The 26,702-nt window shown below is 35.7% G+C and overlaps 1 protein-coding gene across 1 annotated transcript in view; it reads right to left on the bottom strand.

Annotated features, from left to right (window-relative positions):
- The window catches only part of LOC140234424 (uncharacterized), a 101,553-nt gene extending 84,606 nt beyond the window's left edge, over positions 1-16,947 (bottom strand). The window contains exons 1-4 of the mRNA XM_072314469.1: positions 16,869-16,947; positions 7,135-7,248; positions 5,973-6,101; positions 5,247-5,366 (exon numbers count right to left, since the gene is read on the bottom strand). Of these exons, the coding sequence (XP_072170570.1) occupies positions 5,247-5,366; positions 5,973-6,101; positions 7,135-7,248; positions 16,869-16,947 (442 nt within the window). The remainder of the gene's footprint in view (positions 1-5,246; positions 5,367-5,972; positions 6,102-7,134; positions 7,249-16,868) is intronic.
- Between the last annotated feature and the right edge of the window lie 9,755 nt (positions 16,948-26,702).

Here is a 26,702-nt window from a genome sequence, read left to right as displayed (position 1 = left end):
CTTTGCACCGAAAACTCGAGGGCGGGCGCCTGAAAGTGCAATGATTGTACCTTCCATGCACTTTGTGTGTGTGTCTTTGTGTGTATGTGCGAGTGCGTGCAATGTGTGTTGTGTGTTTGTGTGTTTATGTGTTTGTGTGGGTGTGGTAGGTGTGCAGTATATCGTTACTTGCAAAGTTTCGTGTATGCTAACGTAAAAAATGTAATCAAGAGTTATTCTAAAAGAAAATGAAAGCGAGGTCACAGCTGCATGGTCATTGTTCACGTCTGAAAAAGTAAACATTCTGGTCATAATCATAAAAGTGTCACAAATTGTGCACTCTATTGTTGAAGATGTTTGTTATTCAAACTTCAGCGTATTTTATGAACACATATTTATATATTTCAAGATTAAGCCTGCTGTGACCTAGTTTCGTAACCATGTCACAAAGCATTACATTCCCCTTAAACGTGATACAACAGTGCTAGCAACTATATATGAATAGGTGGTAGACGTAGATATAAGGCTTAGGACATTTGCAGGAGTAGGGTAGGTTAGATTTTTATCATGATTGTACCTTGAGGTGCTCACAAGCGCTTTATTAGATCTTAAACTGAAATACTGATAAACCAACTGGCCAAGACTTCAAAATCACGTCAAAATCACGTCCATTTCCCTTGTTCTTGAAGAAAAGGCGTCTTTCAGATGTATTCCTTGTTTTCTTTTCCAATATACGTTAAAAAGTCATAAATTGACGTGTAAACGACGTGCTCACGACGTTCTGACGTACATCTTGTCTTTAGAATTGTGATTTACACGTAATTAAGACGACTCTTATATGACCATCAATGACGTCTTTTGGACAACTTCCATTTGAGCAAACTATACGACATACTGACGTCAGTTTGAAACGTTTACATGACATCCAGTATCTTTGTTTATTTTCGTCTAAAAGACTTTTTTGACGTCAGTCTCGTATTTAAATTAGCAATTTACACGTCTTTATGACGTCTTTGTATAACAACCCAGACATCAGAAAGACGTCACAAATATGTCATCTTTTAGACGTCATCCATTTGAGCAGAAATACGACTTTCTGGCGTCAGTTTAAGACGTCTAAATGACTTACGTAAACATAACGTTAATATGTCGCTAATGCAACGTTATAGATACGTCGCAAAACAACGTAAATTCAACGTTATAATACGTCATTAATATGACGTGATAAACACGTTGCAAAGCAAACTGATATAACTATAAAACTCCATAATTCTTAGGCCCAATTATATGACGTCACAAAGACATCGCAAAAATGACGTGAACATAACGTTCAGATGTCGCTAATATAATGTCATAAATACGTCCCAAAACAATGTAGCCTAAATTTCACGTTATAATACGTCATTAATATGACGTGATAAATTCGTTGCAAAGGAACGTAAATTTTACTTCACTTATGCGTCGTAAATACGACGTGAATAATACGTCACAAAATTGACTTGAATTTTACGTCTTTAGTTCGTCGCTAATATGACGTCATAAATACGTCGCAAAACTGAAGAAAATTTCACGTTAATACGTCGCTCATATGACGTCATAAACGCGTTGTAAAACAAAGTATATATTACGGTATTAAGACGTCATTTAAATAACGCTATGAATACGTTGCAAACCAACGTAGATTGCGTCATTAATACGTGTTTATGACGTAAAAATTACGTCGCAAAATTGACGTGAATTTTACGTCATCAATATGTCACCAATATTAGGTAATAAATATGTCGGAAGACTGACGTAACACATCAGGAGGTCCATAACATGACGTGATAAATTCGTTTCAAAGAGACGTTGAAATCACGTCATTTTCTGGTCATTTTCAGACTTGCGACAACTTTGACCATGTAGTTGCGACCAAATTGAGACGTCTTTTTGACCTCCGTCTGCAAGCTGGGATGTTCATAAAGTTTGTTCCATCCCTTTCTGCCAATTCAACCGCTCATATGACTACTTTAGTATTAGTGCTATATGTTTTTCCTAACCAATTTCTGTGCATTTTCTGCACGCATCCTAATGCATCCAGGCTGTAGAAATCGACAACTTTTGCTGATCTGAGATACAACGTCAAACGTTGAAATAGATGAATTTACAGGTCTGTGTTTGAAACCTAAAGTAAGGGGAAGTCCAAACTAAAGATAACTTCTTTAAAAAAAACAAGAAAAAAAAAACCTTGGCAAATAAGAAAATATTATTGGTTAAAGTTTGAGGAAAACTTTTTTAAGAAAGGTGAATTTTCAAAAATTATAATCGATCAAGAAAATCAGGCAATCTATGACGTTTCCAGCGACTTCCTATACAAGAGAATAGAAAAGAAAGTATATGTATGCAAAATTTCATATTCTAACGTAAAGGCATCATTTACCTTTTGCATATGAAACAAAAACCCAGCATTGGTGCTTCAAAATAGTTCTTAAATGTGCATTAGGGATAGAAACAACCAATGGAAATATTTGAACCATTATCATCGATGTTATGTATTTTTAGATATACAAAATGTGTACAATAATTATAATAAAAACGTTTCCAGATTAAACCGTCTGCAGTTATGGTTTAGTGAGAAAAATATTGATATCTCCTTGTATTTCATGCTTTATTGAAAACGTTTTATATGGTGGGATGTTTTGCGATACAACAAAATGACCTACACATAATATGCATTAAAAGTGATATCTTGAACATTTTTTAAATCACTGTTCTCAACGGTAAACAGGACCTTTAAAATACATGTTTGTATTCCATTTTAAATTCACCCTCTATAGTAATCACTCCAAATATTTTACAAATAACATCTGTGACATCAGTTCTATTACTTCATCAAAACATCATGGAAAATACATCTCAAATAAATTTCTCAATGATATCTTTACAAATGCCTACGAAGGAAAAAATTATCAAAATACTCTTCATAAATTAAGTGACGAGCACATCAAAACACCACTTTTCTGCGGGGGGGGGGGGGGGAGGGCAGAATGAAGTTTTTAACACTGTGTAGGTGATTAATTCCTAGTGGAGTCAACATCTTGGTTTCGAACCAATGTTGGCTCAACCTTATACATCACATAGTTATGTCGTGCCACGCTGGACTAACCATTCATGTAAACGTCACATGGATGTTGGCACAATGTTTCACTGAATACTGTCATTGCTTTTAACATCTTTAAACCGTAGATTGTTGATGTTCTACAAATGCGATCCTATACACTAACCCTTCACAGACAGCAGTTAACGCCATCCTAACAGTGTTGACTAGCAAATTACTATATCATACAGTATCTTAGCTGTTGTAAAACAAAAACAAAAGAACAATCGTATGGCTGTAATTTATACAGTTTTGTCAAAAAACATAGACTTACATTTTTGTACGTTCACACACGTATACACATACACGCACACACACGCACGTAAATAGCCTTCGAGATTTTTATATATACAATCATTTACTTAGACGTAAAGATGTATTAATTTATATTGTTTAAAAGTTTTATATAGTTATTATAAATCTGATACATATTTACACACTAGTGTATGTAAATGCACACCACACCCAACACAACGTTGATTTATACAGATTGATATTTCTTTAATGTTATGTATTTCTGACAATGACATTGACATTGTATTGCTGTATATCTCTTGTGTGTTTATCATGTCTATGTATCCATGTTAAACGTGTACTCTGTGTATCGATGTAACTTGTATGCATGCTAACAAAACAAATTTCCAGAAACGGGCAATAAAATCGAACTGAATTGAGTTGAAATGAAATGAAATTTCTTTTACCTCACGGCCTATGTACACATCATTATATCAAGCAGCACTATTATCCTACTCTCGCCCCCCCCCCCCACAAAAAAAAAACCAAACAATCATTCGTGGCTTGTCAACGGACACCACTTGACGCTCACTCCACTTTTGAGGCTGCGCGTAAGGCAGCCCATAAAATAATCTGAACACAAGTGATCGCTGTCAGTGAAAGTGACCAGTGATTTGTAACTTTGATTGAAAAAGGCCTGCTCATGTGAAACATCTTCGAATAAAGCTCCAATTTACCATGTACGACTTGTGTCCTCACTTTTCATTTTCCTTTGGAACTTCGATTAATGGGATCGTGTTACTGTTGAGTGTATACTTGCAGTGCGAACAGAATAATACACCAAAAAACTTTTTTTTTTTATAATGATATTCTTTATTAGAATTTCATCGATATCAGGCCCATGTTTACAATGAAATTAATTTGAACAAAAATAAGCAGCCGAATTCCTATCTCTTGTGCTTCTAAATCATATTTTTCTCAACACACAGTACAATATAGGCCTTGATATTATACAAATCATTCCATGCGTAGCGTACTACTTGACACAGAATTCTGCATGAATATCTCAGAAAAGGCTTTCGAACTTCAAGCCAATCCATATCTGCCTTACGCACACACTTGTGCTGCTGAATCACCTTCTTTTTTAAACACACACACACACACACACAAACCCGTTGTTATGTTTGAAGTATTCGAATCTGATTCTGTGTTAGCAGACAACCATGCCACTGGTTATGTGTACATACTGTACAAGCGCATGCGTACAAAACCAGCCAGTACACTGATAGTCTTTGCTCAAGTGACACAATTGGCAATTTCGACGCGTTAGGGTTACGGAAAAAAAAATCGCTGCCCGGCCGCGGCCGGCCCTAGGCCCTAGCCTTTTGTCAAGGCCCTCTCGCTGTATGGTGAAGAGAGCCCAGCTGAGTGGGGTTGCGGTTCGCTCGCCCATTACAGCGAGAGGGTCTTGTATCAGGTGTGGAATTTACGCAACCCTCTCAAGATTGTTTTAGAGATTCAAACACACCTCACCTGGCAAGATCTGAGAGAAAGTGAGGGAGAGAGAAAGGACGAGAGCCCACGCGGAGAGAGGGAGAGAGGAGGAAGAAAGATAGGAACAAAATAATGCACATAAAAAACGGGAAACCAAACCAACATCTAGGACTGGAGTCATCTAGGTGCCCTATGTCAACACAAATTCCTATATGCACGTTAATAGTCAATCAAAATACAAATTTTGAACGCTGTTACCAGTATTTTGAAGCATCAGTTTATTCACTTCCTCACACACCGAGCTATAGATATGAATATGCTATTGCCCCGTGATAAAGAAAGAAAGAAAGAAAGAAAGAAAAAAAGAAAGAAAGAATATTACAAGAAAGAAATCGCTTCTTACCTTCTTCGCAAGTGACACCGGACCATCCAGTGGGACAAGAACAGGTATATCGGCCTAATGCCTCGGTGCACACCCCTCCATTTTGACAAGGCTCGCTCAAACATGGCTGTTGTGAAAAGACTGAGATAAAATTTAAAGAAAGAGGAAGATGACGATTTTTTACCAAACCACCGAAAATATTTTATTAAAATATGCAAAAGACATTTTTTTCTTTTATCACAACGAGGAGTATGGACCATTTAGTACAGCTCCCCTTAAGCTTTCATGTCCAGGTCATCAAAATAAATATTGTAAACGTGTACCACCTGGCAGGTGTATATTACTGTCGTAATGGTTTAAAAGTATAGTATTGATTCATGTTTTGTTTTCTTTTAAAATGCAATCACTTCATGCTTTATCGTATATTACATGTACATGTATATGCAAGTATAGGCCTACATTACTCACGCTTGTATCAAGAAAGCATGCAACGCTGTGGAGCATATCTGCATATTTTGTTTCTTATTTTTATTTATAAACTTACATTCATTTTGTATTTTATTATTATCATCATCGCTATACCCTTATCTCAAGAGTGCATACTGGATCTTCAATTTGCAACGAAAAGTCTATCTGCAATTCCAAACAAACAAACGAACGAACAAACTGCTGTTATTTATAACAATGATGATAAAGACTGATGTACACTCATAAATACACAAAATAACAACAACAAATGTAGCTTACATGTCTGACAATTGAATCCTGTATAGTCCGTTGGACAGGAACAGCTGTAGACCTCATTGCCTTGACTGTCAATGTCATTAACACATGTCCCGCCATTCTGGCAGGGCGCACTGCTACAAGCTCCCGTCTCTGGAAGTAAATCAACACGTGAGAGATTAAATGATTTCATGTAATTAATCATGATTAATCATGATTAATCATGTGATCAATTAAACCGTCAATTCACAGAAAAATATGTATGTAGCGTGAATGAGTTTCAGAAATATACAAGCTTGTTGTTTTTTTTTTTCTTCTTCTTCTTCTTTTTAAGGATTCATCGTCTAATCTGTAATCCTGCTGCATGTGAATATACATGTATAGGCTTACATTACGCATGAGATGTATGATTTCTAATCCCCATAATGTATACAATAATGTAGTCAGTTCACAAAACAAACAGTATTTTCCCACTGTTTTTTCTGTGCTGAGTTTTTTTTTCCAAGTCTGTTGGGTACTAGTATTTTGATTCAAAATAAGATGTTGAAATATTACCGTTCTTCACTTAGAACAGTATACAAAATGCAAACTTCCTTGGAAACCGGCCTGGCATGCCCGTGGCCAAATCAACCAAATCAATGATAGCTCTCAGGTTGGGAGATGTTTTTGCGTCCCAGCTTTCTATATTGTATTTTTACTGTATTATCATGAAGATATCTCTCATAATTGAAACAAATGCAACGTAAATATTCATTCGCATTTTAGTTTAGTTTGGTATTATGCTCTCAGTTTTTGACTTAACTTTCGTGAACAGAAGCCCCAAAGTAGCCGTAGAAGAATTTGAATGCATATTGTATACGTATACCCGTGAATTATTGTTTTTTTTTTATAATCAGTATGAAATATTTGTGATTTACAGTCTGTAAAGCTGCTGCAAACAAAGAAAGCATTATTACACTTATACGAGGTAGTCACGATTTTGTTGATATCTTTAGAAATATCTCTTGTAAAGAGTGCAATATTATTGAGAAAAAAAGAATACTCTTCTGTATTTGAGGATTACCGAACTTCAAAAAAGTTGAAAATACATTTAAACTCTTCTATTTTTCTTTTGTACATATACATTCTTAAAAATCGGCTTAGGCCTACATCAGGAAGAGCAGATGATAAGTTTTATGGTACATACGTGATTCACATGTCACTCCCTGGTATCCAGTCGCACACAAACAGACATAGCCGGAAGCTCCCGAGAGGAGAATACACGTTCCTCCGTTTTGACATGGCGTACTGTCGCATGCATCTATGCAGTGAAGAACAAGAATACGGTGATGGCAATGATGACTGCACTGATTATACCATTGATATCATTATACATGTACATTGTAATGATATCAATGAGATTAATATTGATCTTGTAGTGATGGTACTATCGTTGTAAAAATAATGAAGACTATAATGCAAAATGGATCGCAAGTTAAATCACTAACGATTTAGGCGATTATTGAGTACACCAATATGTACAGGACCTGTTTAGTGTAGATAAATAATTGATAGATCGATACACAATGATGATGATCCACAGCATTTGTATGGAGCCATATCTGTCATAGAAACATTCAACGGCACAATGGCAACGTTGAGACGCATCCTCTCTCCGATCTACATGTACCTTCGTGATTCTCTCTAAACTTTGTTTCTGAAAGATCTGAACTTAGTGGGATTGTTGGTTTTTTTCCTTCAAATTGTCTCCACATGGTGTGTATTTTTTGCATCTGTGTGTGTGTGTGTGTGTGTGTGTGTGAGTGTGTGTGTGTGAAGTGTGTGGAGGTGTCAACGAAAAAAGAACCCAATCTTTCCAAATATATTCAGCTTGTTCTTCAAAAGTAGTGCTCGACGACATTGAAAGAAACATGGCAATGAAGTTAGTCTTACAAAAATGTACATTGTACAATGTTGCTTATTCGCCTTCGGGATAACTAACGTCTTATTGCGATGTACACATATAGATAGTTGGTGTAATAGAGTATGACGCAAAATATGTGGGTTTTTTTTTTTTCACCACTTGGCATCTGATTGAAAATTCGTTAAGTTAGAAATGTATTTAACAATTGATTTCGATTACCATCTCTCAAAATTTGTTTAAACTATACCAATAACACATGTACAGGGATTGTATATTAGGTAACGGTTTTGCGCTTCTTCCTCAGAGCTTGTACATCAATCCTTTCGTTTTCATTTTCATCAGTGCGAATTATAGAGACAGATCATTTATCTAATTGGTCAGACCAAACAAGTGTATGGTGTTCTATGAAACAACACATCTTCATTTATATTTATTGTTCGCAATGATAAGGATGTGTCTGATTTAAATAAGATCGAGCAACTCTTAAATGGTTATTCTAATTATCATGACTGTTTGGTGCTATACGTTGCGCGTAAACAGATACGAGCATTGGTTTATCTTCTTGTTCTACAGTGTATATCTCAGGTACATTAATGTACATATTGACTGCATGTATAATTATATTAAAGGGACCGTATAGTTTTGGATGAGATCTGATTTCAGGTTTGTAACATTTTTGGTGAGATAATGAGAAACCTCTTATGAAAACAATATGAAAGAGCATGATGTACATGTACTGTAATTCTATGAGGAATTTAACGTTTATTTGATGAAAATTGGTTTTGAAATGGCTGAGATATCCACAAAAGAGCAATTCTAATAAAGTGTGGGACCCGCACTTTATTACGATCGCTTTGTTTTGCTTTGTTTTGGATGTTTCAGTCATTCCAAACCCAATTTTCATCAAATGGACTTTGAATTCCTCTTAAAAAGGTATGTTCTGTACTATATCATACATGTAAGTGTTTTCTTGGTCACGTTGGTATCTCGCAAAAAGTTAAAAGCCCAATTCTCATCTCCACCAAAACTGTACCATTCCCTTGTCCCTTGTCGCTCTTACATATTGTGTTTCAAAGCTTCTAAAAGCTCTGTATATAGATTAATAAAAAAACAACAACAAACAAACAAACAACTCACTTAAGATATTTTTGTTATTTCTCATAATGCAATACTCATGCAGAAATCTGTATGCTTCAGCAGGTTGACATCATACATGTACATAGGTACATTATAGGCCTACCATACATCATTTGGATGTATTGTCAGTATTGTATCTCTCATTGCAGATGGAATATTGCTTGTAGGGCCTACATGACATTGTATACACACAATGTATCGGCATTTTGACGAAATAATGTAATACTTTTGGGAAATACCGCGTAAGCATGCAGTGTATACTGTAGCATGTACATTGTACAATGTACAATGTACATGTACAATAATTGTACACTGATGTTGGTACTGGGAGGGATGTTTATGCATGTCACAAAGATGTTTATGCATGTCACAAAGTGTGATGGATGGAGAATGATCTATCTATGTACTAGTACATTGTATGTCCTGGCTTCGCACTCATCGCAGGAAAGCATATTACGTGTATGGCTGCCATTAATAATTGTCAATAGCGTACAGTGTATAAACCCGGTGTATTTACATTGTTACAGGTGTAATTCACACACAATATTTACAGACATAATTGATGACCCAAGTTGGATCTCGCTGGCCCAGTATAGCACTGGCTTTATGCTATAAAGCACGGGACTATATACATATCGCGATTCGCGAAGACGTTAAAGGCATAATATTTACCATTTGCAGATGAAACAAAAACACAGCATTGTATAGTGCTTTAAAATAGTTCTAAAATGTGAGTTAGGGATAGAAACAATTATTGTTAAAAAAAAAGAAGAAGAAATGAATCCGTATGATCGATGGTACATGTAAGTATTTTGAAATACACAAAATGTGAAAAATAGTTATGATAATAAAAAAAAATGTTTCCAGACTAAACCGTCTATCCCAGTTATGGCTTAATGTATTTCAGTCTGTATAGTGAAAATTTTATATGGTACATGTAGGGTGATTTGTGCTACTACAGACCTACAGACATGCATCAAATCTGATAACTTGAACATTTTTTTTATTACTGCTCCAAAAAGTAACAGGACCTTTAACCACATAGTGAACCTTGAAAATACTATTGTGCATTCAGATCTCACGTAGATTCCATTGGGGAATGGAAGCGTGATGAAACACTTCGTGCTAAAATACGGTGTGTATTATCATATGGCATAATAGCAGAAAAGAATATAGATATGCAGGTTGTAACTGTACTTGCAGAAAACACGTTAATAAATTTAGTATATTAATTATGTATCATGTGGATATAGGTGTATGTACATATGTACACATAATTGCTATACCATAGGTACTGTACTTTATAATACACATTTTCGCCTGATTTACCCTGACGTGATTGTAAGTTTAAGACTCTATTTTGGTCATTGTAAATCAATTTATCTAGGTCAAAGGTCAAAGGTCAAAGGGACAACATACATGTTCAATGTAGAGAATACATAATCAGTTTTTAGACACTGGTGGCGTGAATGATTATTGAAACCACTTAAAAATGAGTAATTATTCTTTAAAAACCGTACTCTACCTACAGACAACACGTGTACAGGTCAACTCGGCACAGAGATGGATTATTATTTCTTCCCCATTAAGATGGTGCTTTGCATCATCAGTATTAGTCGTCCGTTAATATGTATACAGTGTAAGGGACCTACAGTTGTACATGTATGTGCATAATTAAAAACTAAGACAGGTGCCTACCCAGGTACAGGTGTATACATGTACATTTGCATCAGCATTCGTTTAATGGGGTTACTATAGTAATTAGAATAAAATCCCGGAAATCCATTTGCAATCACTTACGATTGGGATTTACGCTATAGTCACATGCGTTTTACAGAGCTGCGGATTCAACCATCCCCCTTTCCAATGATCTACAGTGTACGTCTACAGTACATGTAAGCATATCTTTCTTTCTTTTCTTTTTTTTTCTCGTCCTGCGGTGGCATCGATTAATTACGAGATGCCGAATTCAAATCAATATCTTGGTAAAGACACACAAGCACACACAGGCACACCCAAGAAAATAAAAAGATCATCACTTCAGTCGGCGTTTACACCATTTTGTGCATGATGCAGGTACAAGGTATAATCTTCTTCCCGTGTCGGTATCATAATCATAAAAAAATGAAGAATAATTGGGTTCTGTCATTAATTAGCAAATGATTGAAATCAAGAAATTATTGAAGCAGAGGGATGGAGATGTGCTGTGATATTTTTTTTTTTTCAGTGGTTGCTTCCCTCTGTACAATGAATAATTGTGAGATTGCAACCGCCGGTTTGAGTAGCATGTTGAAAAACATTTTTTGTTCTTTTTTTTTTTTAAGACGCACGTGGGCAGTGTACGTACACTGTACATATACATGTACAATGCAAACATTTCAGAGCCTGAGCATTAATTTTGTTCCAATTTCATCGTAACACTGCCGGCAACTATGGCAAGAAGTCGCTCCAGGAAGTAATATATGACCCATTCTAATGCCATAACTAAGTAGGCCTACCGACATTTCTATTAAAGATATGAATCAGCAGTTGCAATCTCACCCATGACGTTTGCAGAGGGGAAAACTGATTAAAAAACAACAACAACGATGTCATAATATGACAGGACCTAAAGTACAAGTACAGTGTCATCCCATCACTGTGAATCAGGCTACACAAACTAAAAGTGGATGCACATTGTGGTCTACATACATTGTACATTGTGAATTCATTGCATCATTTCTAATTGGTGCAAGTATGATATCTGACGTGTATTTCATTTACGAAATCATGAACATGATGAAGAAGACACTTGTGCAAAGTTTTAACTGTAAAACGCCAATGTCTCTCTTGACACGCAGGGCCCTGTTTCATAAAGCTGTTCGTAAAGTTACATACTGTACTTACGAGCAACTGGTGATCAGTTCTTGTGATAGATTATTGAAATTCTGATAGGTACATTGTATAGCACATCAGAACTGATCAAAAGTCGCTCGTACATAAGTTGTTCGTAATTTTATGAACAGCTTTATGAAACAGGGCCCATTTAGTAGGGAATCCAATCGTTTGTACAACTGTATGAAGGTATACAGTAAGAATGCCCAAAGGTAGCAAATTTTCTACATGCGAAGAGGACATCAATTCTTTCCTTCTGACTTTTGGGCAAATCCAGCGTTACGGACATTTCAGAGGGTTTTTTGTGACTTTGTGGGCTTATGTCAACAACTCAGCATAAACATTCTGAATCCTTTCATGGTTTATTCTAACCCAGTCTTCCTGAAATGTTAACAATCCGAGTTTTGATTAGTTACAATAAATCATTTGCTAGATACAAGATACTAGATACTAGATAGTTGCCGTCACGGACATTACATTTCTGGAAACGATTATTTACATAATACGCTCCATGTGGATATGTTGATAAATTTATGAATCTGAACATTAAGTTTCTCTGAAATGAGTGCTCAGGTCCTGTTTAAGTGAGAGATTGATAATTGTGTGCAACACATTCAGCACTTGCTCTACAGGTTCACAAATGTAGCGTTACGGACATCACAACTTTGTCCACTATTTAAAGTCCCAATATCTATACTTCAACACAGTTCGTACCTCAGACAATGCCAATATTAGTTTCTTTTGGTCCATTCTTAATTAATCTACAATGTACTTTGAAATAAATGCTGATATGTTGATGAATATGGGATAATGAGAGTCAAATATTGTGTGTTTTCACAAAAATTATTAAAATTTTGCCCCAAATGGGTTTTTTAAAGAAAAGAATGTCTAAATGCACGTCAATTGTATCAAAATACTACAGAAATGAAAGAACTTGACAAGTTTTAGCATTTGATACTAAATCTGTTCATGAAGCTCAGACTTTTTTTTACATTATTGCAGATTTATGATTTTTAGTTTTTTGTTTTTTTTTTCGAATTGCCCTTTTACAGGGACGGTTCAACGGGCAGCCATGAAGAAAACAACGGGGAAAACAAAATGTTGGTCGAAAATATCCCAGAGTGCAATGCTATGGGCACTCAAATTTTCCAAAGTTCTCAGAGAGAGATGGGGGGGGGGGGGGGAGGGGCGACAGAAGGAGAGAAAGAGGGAGAGGGGTGAGATACAGTTTGTATAATGACAAAAATGACAAATATGAAGGTGTCAGAAATGAAGTCATAGCATAATGTAGAATGAAGAGGAAGCCATAAAGTAAAATTGAATCATTCATTTTCTGAAAAGAAATACAGTATGTGAGAAGAACATAAAATGTCTATTTTGCGTGTGTATAGTCTGGAGGATATCAAATCTTCGTAGACTGTAGCTGTAGTTGAATTAAGATATTTATGACACATGCTGTGTACAGCTAAAAACAAAAAAAACAAAAAACGGGTGCTGTTCGTTATTCCGAAGGTTCGCTATTCCGAAGGTTCGTTATTCCGAAGGGTCGTTAATCCGAAACACACAAATTCCCTATACCTAGATGTTCGTTAATCCGAAAATGAAAAAGGGTTCGTTAATCCGAACATTTGTGGCGTTATTCCGAAGGTTCGTTATTCCGAAGATTCGTTAATCTGAAAATGAAATTCGGAACAATGAACCTTCGGAATAACGAATCTTCGGACTAAAGAGCCTTCGGAATAACGAACCTTCGGAATAACGAGCTGAAACCCCCCCCCCCCAAAAAAAAAGTCCAATATTCTGATCCAAGACTAGTGCAATCTTTTTTGCGGCCTGCCCTGATATAACAGGGCAAGGAAAAGAAACGCTTTTGGTCAATTACGTACCTGTAATCAATACGGACAATGCGATGGCTGCGAAAATCCAATAACTTGTCTTTGGAAATCTTCTGAGAGCAAATTGATTTGTAAACAAGTGCGCCCTCCACTGGAATAGCGTGTTGCACAGTGTTATTGTACAATGACTACTTTCACGCGATTGAGATTTGACCAATAGGTCTACATAAATGGATATTGCATATACAATCTATGTAATTATACATGTACAATGTATTACACAATAATGAATTCATATCTAGTCAGAATGTACAGTAAGTTGTAGGGACCATACAGTATACGGAAAATCTAAAATACCCATGTACAGAATGTATACATTACATAATTTATGATTGTACAATGTATCAACATTCGTATAGAGACAGTGTATGCATACAATAATCATACAAATGTACTTGTATTACGCACGCGTGTATACATTTTAAATTTGGTTTATCAAACTGGATATTACAACGTATGCATACACTGTATTACAATGTACACTACATGTACGGGATTGTACACGTGTATGTACCCATACTTGCATCATTTTTGTACTTAAACAATATGTGTAGTAACATGGGGCCGAATGCTTCATACAACTGTAGTTAGAATATACAATTACAAACAAAAGTTGTACTGTGTATGAAAAATTGAAAAAAATAAATAAATAAGGAACCGTTGTGTAAATGCTAAATAATTACAATGTACATGTACGTACAAATTGTAATGATATCTGTACATTGTACAATGTATACCGTATCAAGGCCTGAATATCATACATCCACTTTGTTCCAAAAGTACACGTGTACATGTACCGTACAGTGTAACTTCAAACTGATTTAATTCGAATCGTACATGTATGATGATCACATAATTGATATTTGTTGTTATTTTTATTTTGGGTTTGCATTCCTTTTTGTTATTTCAGTTACATTTTGTAGACTGTCGATTTCTTTGAATCTGTCTCAAAAAGGCGGGAAAGAGATGCTGTTTATCATTATTGTTTGCGGTATTTTAATCATTATTATTATTACATGCAAATTTATGTATTCTACTGTTTATCTACAATGTACAATTGTGTACATCTACTATTACTGTTAGAACACTAAAACTCAAAGTCACTCTAATGAAATAGAGAAAATAACAAGTGTGTGTCCAATAGAAATGCAATTGTACAGTGCATGGTGTGTAGCAGATCAATTAAAATGTTTAATATAATCAACTTACCTGAGTAAGAAGTACATGTAGACTTAATAATTGTAAAATGACTCCCCTCCTCCCAACAAATATTGAACAACGAAAAAGAATGACAGAATCATTTTCATACATGTAGTATATTCCTATTGTTCAGTTACATGTACATGTATGGATCGTCCCTCATACATTATTGTATACGCACAAGATATGACAAATTTTGTAATATAAAGTGCTGATATTTTTAGATTTTACATCATAATATATATTGTACCGGGTATACAACAGGATGTACATTGTACATTTGCACATCAAAATTATCAGACAATGTCCAAAATATTTTATTTTGTATGCGTGCTTATCTGCCGTACAATCATGAATACACCTGTTGCATGTATACATACATACTGTACATATTGTATTCATCGATAATAATGATAATAATGAAGAGTTCGACCGTTAAAAAAAAGAAGTTATTTCCATTCCCGTAAATTTTAACTATTTGTTATTAAACCTGGTAAAATTGTAGCAAAATATGTGATATTTTTAATCACAACTTCAAGGATATTCCTTGTAATATATCGACAATAGTGAGATATCACTGAAAATGTTTCGTTCTGCACGATCTACAATGTACAAGGGTAGGCCTATGTACTGTACATTGTACTTACGCGTGTACTATCGTAGGATTGTGCTGAAAAGTAGCACTGAACCTGATTTTGTACATGTACTGTATAGTTGCTGATTCAAATAACTCTTTATTCATATTACGCTGTACAGTGTATGTGTGCTTGAAAATGCACATAAATACGATGTCAGTTTATCTTTCATTTCATTTTTTTTCCAAACGAAATATTGCCCGCGTTAAATGTTAGTTGCATGTACTGTACGATGTACATAACTTTTTGTAGTTACATTGTATATCTTCCTCTTCCTCTTTCCTGATGAATTATTGTCCGCGTTTAATATTACTTTATCTTCCTCTTCCTTTATCCAAAATTGCTGGCGTTAAATGTACTGAATGATGTGTAGTGTGTAACAATACACAAAGAGTATAACATTGTAGGAAATTCTATGCTTAAATTAAAGTTGAACATCTAGAGTCTAGAGACAAAAAATAAAAGTAAACAAGGGCGCAGTTACACGGATGTTACGCTGTACATGCTAGTAAAGTATATTATACGTGTCGTTTATCTCACTTATAAAGATATGTCACATATATATATATATATATATATGAAGAGTTTGATTGCAAAAACCGATAAGTCCATATTTGTCAAATGGAGATATTTGTGATTAAAGGTCAAGAAAAATAAAGAGAATAATAAGAGTTTTTTTGCTTCTTTTGAACATAACTTCAAAAATGTACCTTTATGTGTAGTGACCAATATATCATTTAAAAGGTATTATTTTGTACTTTATGACAGATACCGTACTTCAAAATCTTAAAAAATGGACTTATCGGTTTTTGCAAACAAACTCTTCATATATATCTGTGTGTGTGTGTGTGTGTGTGTGTATGTAAGTATAATATCATAGTGAATGCACTGAAAATTTGCAGCAGTGATGCGTTCTTGTGTATACGTTCAGGTACAAATTGTACAGTAATACCACGAATACCACTAATGCAATGCGTGCCGAGGACAAAATTTAACCGAATGAATCGATGATAATCATGGATATGCCGAAGTCAAGTTAGTCACCTGCTAAATCTACAGGAGACAAGACGTGCCGCAACGTACAGACGTACTTGTACCCCTACAGATCAAGCATATTGTAACACAAGTTGGTTTTGTGTAATCTACACGTAGCACAATCAGAAGCCTAAACATACACTGTGGGATAGTCCGACAGACGACATTTACGCTTATTCAAAATTTTGAAAAGAGGTCACGGATATATTGGGACATTGATATAGGGATACTGTATACGTACTTTGGGCGAAGACTTGAGTTGACGTGAAGATCACCAGCACCAGGATCCAAATGGAAGCTTTCGATGATATTATCTCCATGACTTTATGTTAAATGATCAACTCAGTAAACTTGTTGTGGGGTCGAACATGTTTTGCCCGTACCCTGCTTGGTGAAGACAGCTGTGTGTGATCGCCGAAATAAAACTCCAATGTTAGGAGGAAAGTGAGAATAAAAGCCACGGAAGCGGTGTAAACAACCCGGACACTGGATAAAGAGAATAAAACTAGGTTAAAAAAGATTCTACACGAACTTGACTGGTAAGGAACCTCAACTATTGTTTATGTAAGTGGATATCAACAGTGGACACGGCTGGTATGAAGTGCATTCCATGTGCATGCTCGTAAATGTTTGAACTGGGCCGATATTCTGTAATAACGCTCTCTTTACGGTTGAGAGCACCTTACGATTCTTTCCACTTGCAGATTCACCCAATTCAAATAGGTTGAGGAGACAATGCACGAATTCCCCCAGCCAGCGTCGCTGGTTGCATAGCAAGCACACGACGCCATTGTCATTATTAGTCTCTTTTCGCAAACCGTATTAGTAATCAGATTCACAAGGCTTGTCGACTGCTACGATCTGCCCCGGCTCGTTCTCTAAGCTTGAGAGAAAATGTGAGCTTATGATTGTGAACGTCTTCGTACTAGGACGAAAGCTTGTGTGTCTGATCTCAATGGTATATCGCAATGAAGCCAATAACTGGAGCGCAAGTGAAATTGGTCTTAGAATTGAGACTATCAATATTATGTGTGTTGAATACAGATCCGCCACCGTGCATTCACCGCTCCATCGCTTCATAAACATGGTGGCGACCTGTTGAATTGCGAATAGGATAATTACCCTTATAAGCATTGGGCTTTATGCCCTGCCGACCGGTCGTCAATGGCAACGGGCCCAAGTAAATCAGAATTGATCATGCTCGTTTAATCACGAGGTACATTGTATATTATCCATTTCCACACTTTCAAATGTAATTGTTTCATATTAGTGCAGAAGTCAAAACTGCGAGGCGTCTATAGTGACATTGCTCGTGTGTGGCGTAAGCAGCCTTCTTGGCTATACTCGATTGTCTTCTTGTATGGGTGGAGCTCAAACAGCGAAGCCCCATCCTACATGACTCAATAAAGATTGACGAACCTCAGTTCGTGGATATCATTGTGAATAGATGTGTTGTGACACCACTCCCGCTTTTCAATATCATCAGACGGGTGAGTCAGAAATCAACAATAATAGGCCTAAGCTCGCAAAATAAGTCAATTATAGCTACATCACAGATATTTCTCTGTACAGCATTTTTTAAACTATCCTCAATATCCCTCCCTCTTTCCCCCTCTCTCCCATCTTTTTATCTCTCACTCTGTTTAGCTGTCCCTTTTGCCTGTATGTCGCTCATTTTAGGAGTGATGAATGTACCACCATTCTTCACAATGACCTCGTGTTAGACGTATCGACTATATCTGGTTATTTTTAAAAAGCGTGGGTTTTTTTTTTCCGTATGCCCATGTCATGATTATTTTCAAAATAATAGCCAAGGACACACTACATACATCTAGGTTCAGAGAGTAAATCTCTTGTCCACAGCTGTTTGTGTGGCGTACCACTGTGTTTGCATTAATAGTTTTTGTTTAAAAAAGAAAAATCCATTATGTACATCGTAAGTAAAAAAAAAAAAAAAAAAAAAGATACACTGTAGACAGGGTTTTTCTGTCTATGACAGCTATTTTAGTTCTTGGCAATTCCAGTCAAAATACAATAAAAATATGGAAGGTATTGATGGAGTTTAGGATTCGCTTTTTAACTTTTTTTTTTTTTTGCAGGAAACCCCTTTCGAAAAGTACAAAGCATACCATTCCAAGAGGAAATCAAAGTTTATTCGATGAAAATCGTTTGGGAATGGCTGAGACATACAAAAACAAAATAAAACAAAGTGATTGTGATAAAAGGTTGGTCCCACATTTTATCAAGATCGCTCTGCTTTGGATATTTCAGCCACTTAAAAAACCAATTTTCAAATAAACATTAACTACTTTTGGAATTACATCTTACTCTTTCAAATTTCATTAAAGGTTTCTCATTTCTCTCTCTCTCTCTCTCTCTCTCTCACACACACACACACACACATGCACACACACACACACACACTTTTTGTTTTATAATATTCTTTATTTGAGTTTCATTCGATATCAGGTCCATGTTGACAATGAAATCAATATGAACAACAACAACAAAAAGTAGCTGTATTTTTCTTCTTTTTTTTTTTGTGCTGCTAAATCACTTTGTTTTCAACATACAGTACAATATATTTTGGGTTTTTTTTTTTAAATCACACCGAGTGTTTAGATTAAAGAAATGACATGAAATTCTGCATTACTCTAAAAAAAACTATCTTGACTAACCTACAAATGTATAATCAAACCAATCCATATCTGCCTTGCACACACACACACACACACACACACACACACACACACACACACACACATAAAAGTTGGGTCTCCACCAAAACTAAACGATCAATTTAACCAACCAAACGCTGGCGCACAGCGTAATCTTATCAACGCACGCAAACACACACACACACACACACACACCCATCATATGTCATGTATTTAGTATAAATCATTTTCCAAACTTCTCTTTTCCTTTCCCTCCCACACGCAAGAAACTTTGATATTACTTAAATACTTTAATACTTTAATATTAATCCCTTTTTTCTCTCTGTCTCCTCTTTCACACACACACACACACACACACACACATGCACGCACGCACAAGCACACGACAGCGCACAATGCAATATCACATGCGCACTATGCACCTATTTTCATCATCCAACTCTGGACCAACGTCATCAAAGCAAAATGCTGAAGTTATTCCTTAACACACTATACTTACTCTTAATTGAATTAAACTGAAGTGAATTAAATTCATAGTTCACGACAAAACAAATGATGATACATACTGGACTAAGCAATATATCAAAATCATCAGATTACAATTCGAACATATAAAGGCATAGCTACAAAAGTAACTGCAATGATCACGATTATAAAAAAGTTAAAAGATAGCATAAGGGTAATATTCTAAGTAAGCCCTAAATGACGGAACAAGTGCTGAGGTTCATTACACACCAAAAAAAAAAAGAGTGTCAAATATGACAGAAGCAGCTTAAAGCAATGCTTGTAACGTATGATTTGGTTAGTCAGGTTGCGTGCGTTTCAGTATAATACATTTGAATAGAAAAGCAACTTTTGCCATGAGAACCGTCAGTTTTCGCTAATATTAACAATGAAAAACAACAATTCAAGAAGGAAAAGAGAAAAAGTAACATGTTCATTTAAATTTGATCTAATACTCCTTTAGACATGTTAGACTCAGAGTTGAGGAAAAAAGAGACGACTTATAATTAAGATAAAAATGGTCAAACTGAATCCCCAAATTCCTGAACGCGTAAGAGTAAAGAAACAGTCCTGAAATTCTAAAAGTGTAGTGGATGAAACTGATGCACTGTTATACCTATTTAACATCAAAGATTCTAATTCGTTTTTGAAAACTCTATGGTAGGCGAGCTTACGCTGGAAGCCATCAAATGGGAATTGCCATTAGTGTCTTGCAATAATCATAATTAGAAATTACAATACCCAATATTCACTTATTGATATTATGCTAACGATTCGGTTATTCGGTTTGCGTGATGTGCTTAACTGGTCCTTGAAAAAGTTCGGTCAGAATGATGAAGGCAATGGCTTAATACATTCTTAATGGTAACGCATACATTTTTGTAAAAGGATCACCTTCAAAAGTTTGTGTATGATACTTAGACAGTAATTAAGATATATCATATCAATCTGAACGCAGCGTCACCAAATGTTGAATTAAACCTTTAATACAGAGTAACTAGTAGGTCATTGGTAGTCTTGAAAAAAATGATAATAAGAACAATGATGATGATGATGATTATCATTGTTATTATTATTATTATAAGTAGTAATAGTAGTAGTAGTAGCAGTCCTAAGACTAAGTTTTTGTAGCACACATAGACACCGATAAAAGCACTAAAAATACATATTTCATTACCGAAATATTTTTCAACAAAATAATGATATCATAATATATCAATCTATATAAGCGCAAAACCGATAGACATATATTCTTCTGCGCTGCAAAAAGATTCTACTATTCATAATAAAGAAGTGCAGTCCTTATTTGGCGTTTCAAGGTGAATAATTTACATAATGAATATCAGTAAAACAAAGTTCATGATTTTTCAATCCTCCAGAAAAACTGATAATACCTAGCTCTTGTCTCCCTCCACAGTAGTATACTCATGCCAGTAAACCGAACATGGCTATTAACACAGAGGTTGCACACAAAATTTATTATATCACTTTAATCCCGAGGATTTTTTTTTTCAAACCTCTAATTGTCATGATCGAATATGTAACAAAAAAAAGAATCGATGTACAAGAGCAAAATAGACAAAATGCGAACCTATGTAGGCCTAATATAAGAGAAACACTGACCAAAAAAAGAAAGAAAAGAAGTCAACATCATGAATCGAGACTCTGCCCTACCAAATAATTGATTCCAAAGTTTGGGTTATCTCTTTTTTTTTTTCATGTTAATTTTGTGAATATTTGGTTATTTGAAGTGTACATTATAGAGGGTTTTGTTGTTGTTGTTGTTGTTGTTGTTGTTTGCCGCTTTCTTTACTTTCCGGACATTTGTAGCCTACTATATCTATATCTTGTTATCTGAATTAAGATTAAAAAAAATCCTCCAGTTCAAAAACATATCTATGCTTTCACCGCCTGTAGCTCACGTCCACAAATAATTCGGCATTAACACGGAGTGGTAGATTAGTGATTCAAAATGATGATTATGAACAGTTCCAGTGGCTCATGCTCCGTCGCCTTCTCCCCAGCCGCGTGAATATTACTAGGGAGCTTAGATTTGCGGCAAGGACGTTTGAGACGACGAGTGCGTTGGACGTTCACCTCTGTCTCTCCTTGCGTCGCGTGCTGAAAAATAGCTTTGAATTACGCGGATACGCAACATAATACATAGAGAATAAAATATGGGTGCTTCAAGTGGCTCTCTGTTTACTATTTTTCGTTTCAGTTCGGTTCCTATTTGGTATCATTACCTTTTTGTGTTGTTGTTGTTTGACCGTGATAATAATTTCTCATGTCTTCTCATGCAGGTGGATATCAATTGAGGACATTCACAATATCAAACTTTTTCATCTCACCAGAAAGGAAGTTCAATATAGCAATATAACGCTTTCCAAACAAATCAGCTGATACAGATAGAGAAGTGCTAGATACTATTCGTAAATATTTCACGTCATTGTTGGTCACCATCATAAAAGTGTAGTCGGGCAACTGGCGAACCTCGCACCACACAGCACCACGAGCACGTACCGGGTATTCCAACGTCGACGTTCTGCTTACGCCCCCAGCGGTGAAACAGAAGTATATGAATTCGGTTGTTACGTAGCACCTGTAAAGGTCCATACCTGTGTTAATAGCCAGTTAAGAAAAAAAAAAATGGCAGCTAGCAACATACAAACGCGTTGAATGTAGTCCAACGCATACAAATTACATCAAGGAAGTGACTCAATCGAAAAATTTTGAGTGGTGCATTAAGAGTGACCAGGGTCATGAGGTTCAATATAAACAAATACATTATTCAGCTTTCAGATCATGTCAATCGCAAGTATTTATATGGAATATCCGATAGCTATAAAAAAAGAGATCTTATGAGGTCATGTCCCGAGAAGTAAATTCCACTCTCAGGTAACTTGTGCCATTATATTATGATGAAACCGTTTGAATACAACTGACACAAAAAATATGTAAAACACACACACACACACACACACACACACATACAAAGAGAAATTACAAAGGATAAAATATAAGCAAGGTACAGGTTCATAGACATTACAACGAAAGCAAGAAAGAAAACAAAAATTAATCTACATGCTTGCTCGTTTATCAACCTTGGGTCAGCAACATACAAAAACCAATCATGTCCATTATGAATTACTAAACAGTATACATTCTATCAAATAAAACAGTGTTATAACGAGGTTTTTAGGAACATATTTTTACCATTAACTCTATTTTTTCTTTTTTTTTTGTTTATTTCTATTTGTGTAATCATGTTTTTGATCTCTGTAATTTTGTTTGATGTTCTTTAATAAAAAAAAAATGAAAGATAAAAAGAAACCTTGGGTCAGCAAATAGCACTTTCTACAGTGTATATAGATAACTGGTATTTCTTAAATGTGTTTTTACATTCATAGATGAGGCACTTAACTTATGCTTTCTGGTTCTTATTGTAGATTATATATTTGACACCCCCTCCCACCATTTGTATCATCTTTGCGCGCTTGATATCCGCACGAGGTTTACGTTCAGACGCTGTTTCTAAACTTTATCTTAAGTTTATCTAAACTTTATCTAACTTCTTTAATTAAACCTTATCTAAAGTTTAGGTCAAAAATATAACTCGTAAAGCTTAACGCCGTGTGGAAGCACTAGAATGTTAGCAATTTTAAAGTTTAGTCGATGATCAGAACCACATTTCCATTTTAGGGTTTACGTTTTATCCACGATATCCACGGTATAGTTTCGCTCCGTGTGTACACAATTCGGCAACCGCATGTGAATGTATAGTTACATTCACACGCAGTTGCCAAATTTGAAGTTTCATTCGAAAACTTAACTGCCAATGATAAGTTCCACTCGTGAATTCACACGCGCACCGGTCCAGTCCTAAGTTTACGAGCGAATCCCGCTCGATAATTATAACGGAGATGCTCAGTCTTCGCTGCTGTGACTTTATGCCCATACAGAATAGCGCAGCTGGAGGTTGGTCCGGAAGCGAATGAGAAGTGAGCTTCACGCACAAGCTCGTTGATTATTGTGTCCACACGGAGGGAAACAAGTGGCAGGGGGGCAAGTGGCAGGGGGAGGGGGCAAGGGGGGCTAAGATGTCTTGTGATTCTCTGTCATCGACTAAACTTTAAGATTGCCAACTCTCGAAACTTTCAAGAATTGACATTCAGTTTTGAAGCTTACATCTAACTCAATAGGTGTACATCTATGTGACATAATTATTATCACATAATTATTATCACAAACCCGTAAGCCGAAGAATTTTACTATAATACCATCTATTGGTTTGTGAGTTGGACCACAATATTCCAAAGCTATCATTTTTCAAACAATTTTTTTTCTTCAAATTCTTTTAAAGTATAATACTTCATGGGTTATAGGCCTTCAATATAAAGGCTGACATTGTAAAGATTTTGAAATTAATGATAGCTTTTCCGTACCAGGCCTAAATGGATTCTTTTGCAAAGCTATATATATGACAATAGTGATTATTCATATGCATGTATTTCATATACCAACATACCAATAAATGCCAAAACCTAGGCCCTATAGGCTCCATATTCATAAGAAGGCTCTTATATAGCTCATTAGTAAAGACATTTACTTTCTTCTTTTGATATATAACATTATGTATTATATATATATAATATATACATAAATTGTGTGTGTGTGTGTGTTCGTGTGTGTGTGAGTGTGTGTGTGTGTGTGTCTACTCATAATACTGTCAGTGATATAAATTTGAAATTTAAAAAGCGGAACTGAGAAAAGGTGAGTGAAATACAGCCACAGGCATCAACACTTCATAATTTATACTGCATTAGGCGACCGGTGGATTATGGTTTAATCCCAGACATGCCATATGAATTCGACGATTATTCACCACAGCCTTACAAGCAGCTGCTTAGGTATCTACTTCTAATCTGCTTCTACTCTTGACTATCACCTTAATCAAATCCCGTAGCAGAAGAGGTGCTGATCGGTGAGTATCAATAAGGAAGGAAGTGTGCAAAACGAATATCTGGGACTTTGATAACTACGAATATGTGCATTGTTTGAGAGAGATGTCTCATATTCAATTGTGCTGTCTATAGTATTGGCAGTTTAAGCTTTGGTTTAGTATAAGATTGGATTAAAAAAAAAAATCTGCGTCTAAATATACGTAATATGTACAAATATCAATACTTATACCCGCCTTCAAATGCAATGCGTTCATTGGATGGATGAGGCCCTTCTAAAGGAATCACAGTCTTGTTACGTCCATCAAATGATATTCTGACGACTTTCAACCAAAAAACTATATAGACTTCTCTGTTCAAAAAACACAAAAAATTGGGGGGAAAAGAGAAATGTGCATCATAACCAAGATGGAAGAATGCAATTGATTTGATTACGCAAAAGTTATGCTACTCCATTATTCATCTGAACCAACGATTATTTGCAGGGAAATAATATAGCAGCCATGGTGAAGATATACACTCTTTCAGTCATTCTAAATAAGATAATTTAGATAAGATAAGATAGGGGATTGTGCTTTAAACTTGATACTAAGAAACTACTTATGAAATCTTACAGAGCATATACCATTCTAAGAGGAATTCAAAATTTATTTGATCAGAAATGGCTTTGAAATGGGTGAGATATAAAAAAAAGAATAAGTAAAACAACGCGATCCAAATAAAAGGTGCGACTCATCTTTTCCTAGGATTGCTTTGTTTGGTTGCCTCAGCTATTTCATAGTAATTTTCGATAAATAAACTTTAAATACCTCTTTGAATTACATGCGCTTTCGTATTTCATAAGATTTTTAGAACAACTCGTCAAAAAAGTTGGAAACCTGAAACCAGGTCTCAATCAAAGCTTTACAATCCCTTTAACGACAGGAATATTAGGGACCTTTAGATTTTCGCGACGGGAACGTTCAGCTACCTGATGCACCAATCATATGGGGTGCCATTTTATTTTTTATACGTTGCGTACCAACGTAATCTAAAGCTACTTTTCAGCACGACGCAGGGGGAGAGGAGAACGTCCAACGCACTCGTCGTCTCAAACGTCCGCGCCGCAAATCTAAAGCTCCCTATAAACTAAAGTTAGACCAGAAATTTATCAATACTGAGAAATTAGGTGATCCCTCAATCCGTAATTCTATACCAATGTAGGCCTAATTGGCCTTCGACGAAATTATGAAGATTTTCATTAAAGATGGATTTAAACGTGGCATCCTGCGTTCGTGAGATATGAAGGTGCAGCAAGTTTCATGACCTAAGAGCATCATCGTCTAAAGATGCTAAATGTATGACCATGATGACGCGCGTGATTATGAGACAAGGATTTCACGCCATAAAGTCACCTGCTCTTGATGTCAAGCTCCATTCTTGGAAACTTGCTGGAACTGGGCAGCCTCGCGATGACACGTATTGGACCCCTGCTCATTCCAGTTCGAAACACTACCACAGTACTTGCGGTTTCATCGTAGTTTAGTAGGTAAAGTTTCTGATCCGAGTGGTCCAAAGACAGCGAGATTCCCTTACCAGGCAGACCTCCAAAGGAAAAGTTAGAAATACTTCACACTTTACGTATATTCACTTTCGAGATGGAAAAAGTGGAAGAAGGGGGTTGATGTGGTGAAACATTGTAATAACTTTCACCATCTTGATATCTGTATGTACTAGCACAAAGCAGTCACAATAAAAGTGCTTTGTAGATGAAAAGTACACCTACGACATTTGTCGGTTTTTTTTGTCTTTTTTATGCGTCAATACACTAACGCGAATAACTAACAAAAATGAAAACAACAACAACAACAAAAAAAAAAACCTTCAAACTTTACTGTGGGATAATTGGGTAGGAACAAGATAAGTAGCTATAAAGCAATAGTTAGGCCCTAT

The sequence above is a fragment of the Diadema setosum genome, chromosome 10 (genome assembly GCF_964275005.1).
Source record: "Diadema setosum chromosome 10, eeDiaSeto1, whole genome shotgun sequence".
In the NCBI taxonomy this organism is placed as follows: domain Eukaryota; kingdom Metazoa; phylum Echinodermata; class Echinoidea; order Diadematoida; family Diadematidae; genus Diadema; species Diadema setosum.
Note: the sequence above shows the minus strand (reverse complement) of the source record. Positions and strands in the feature narration are given on the sequence as shown.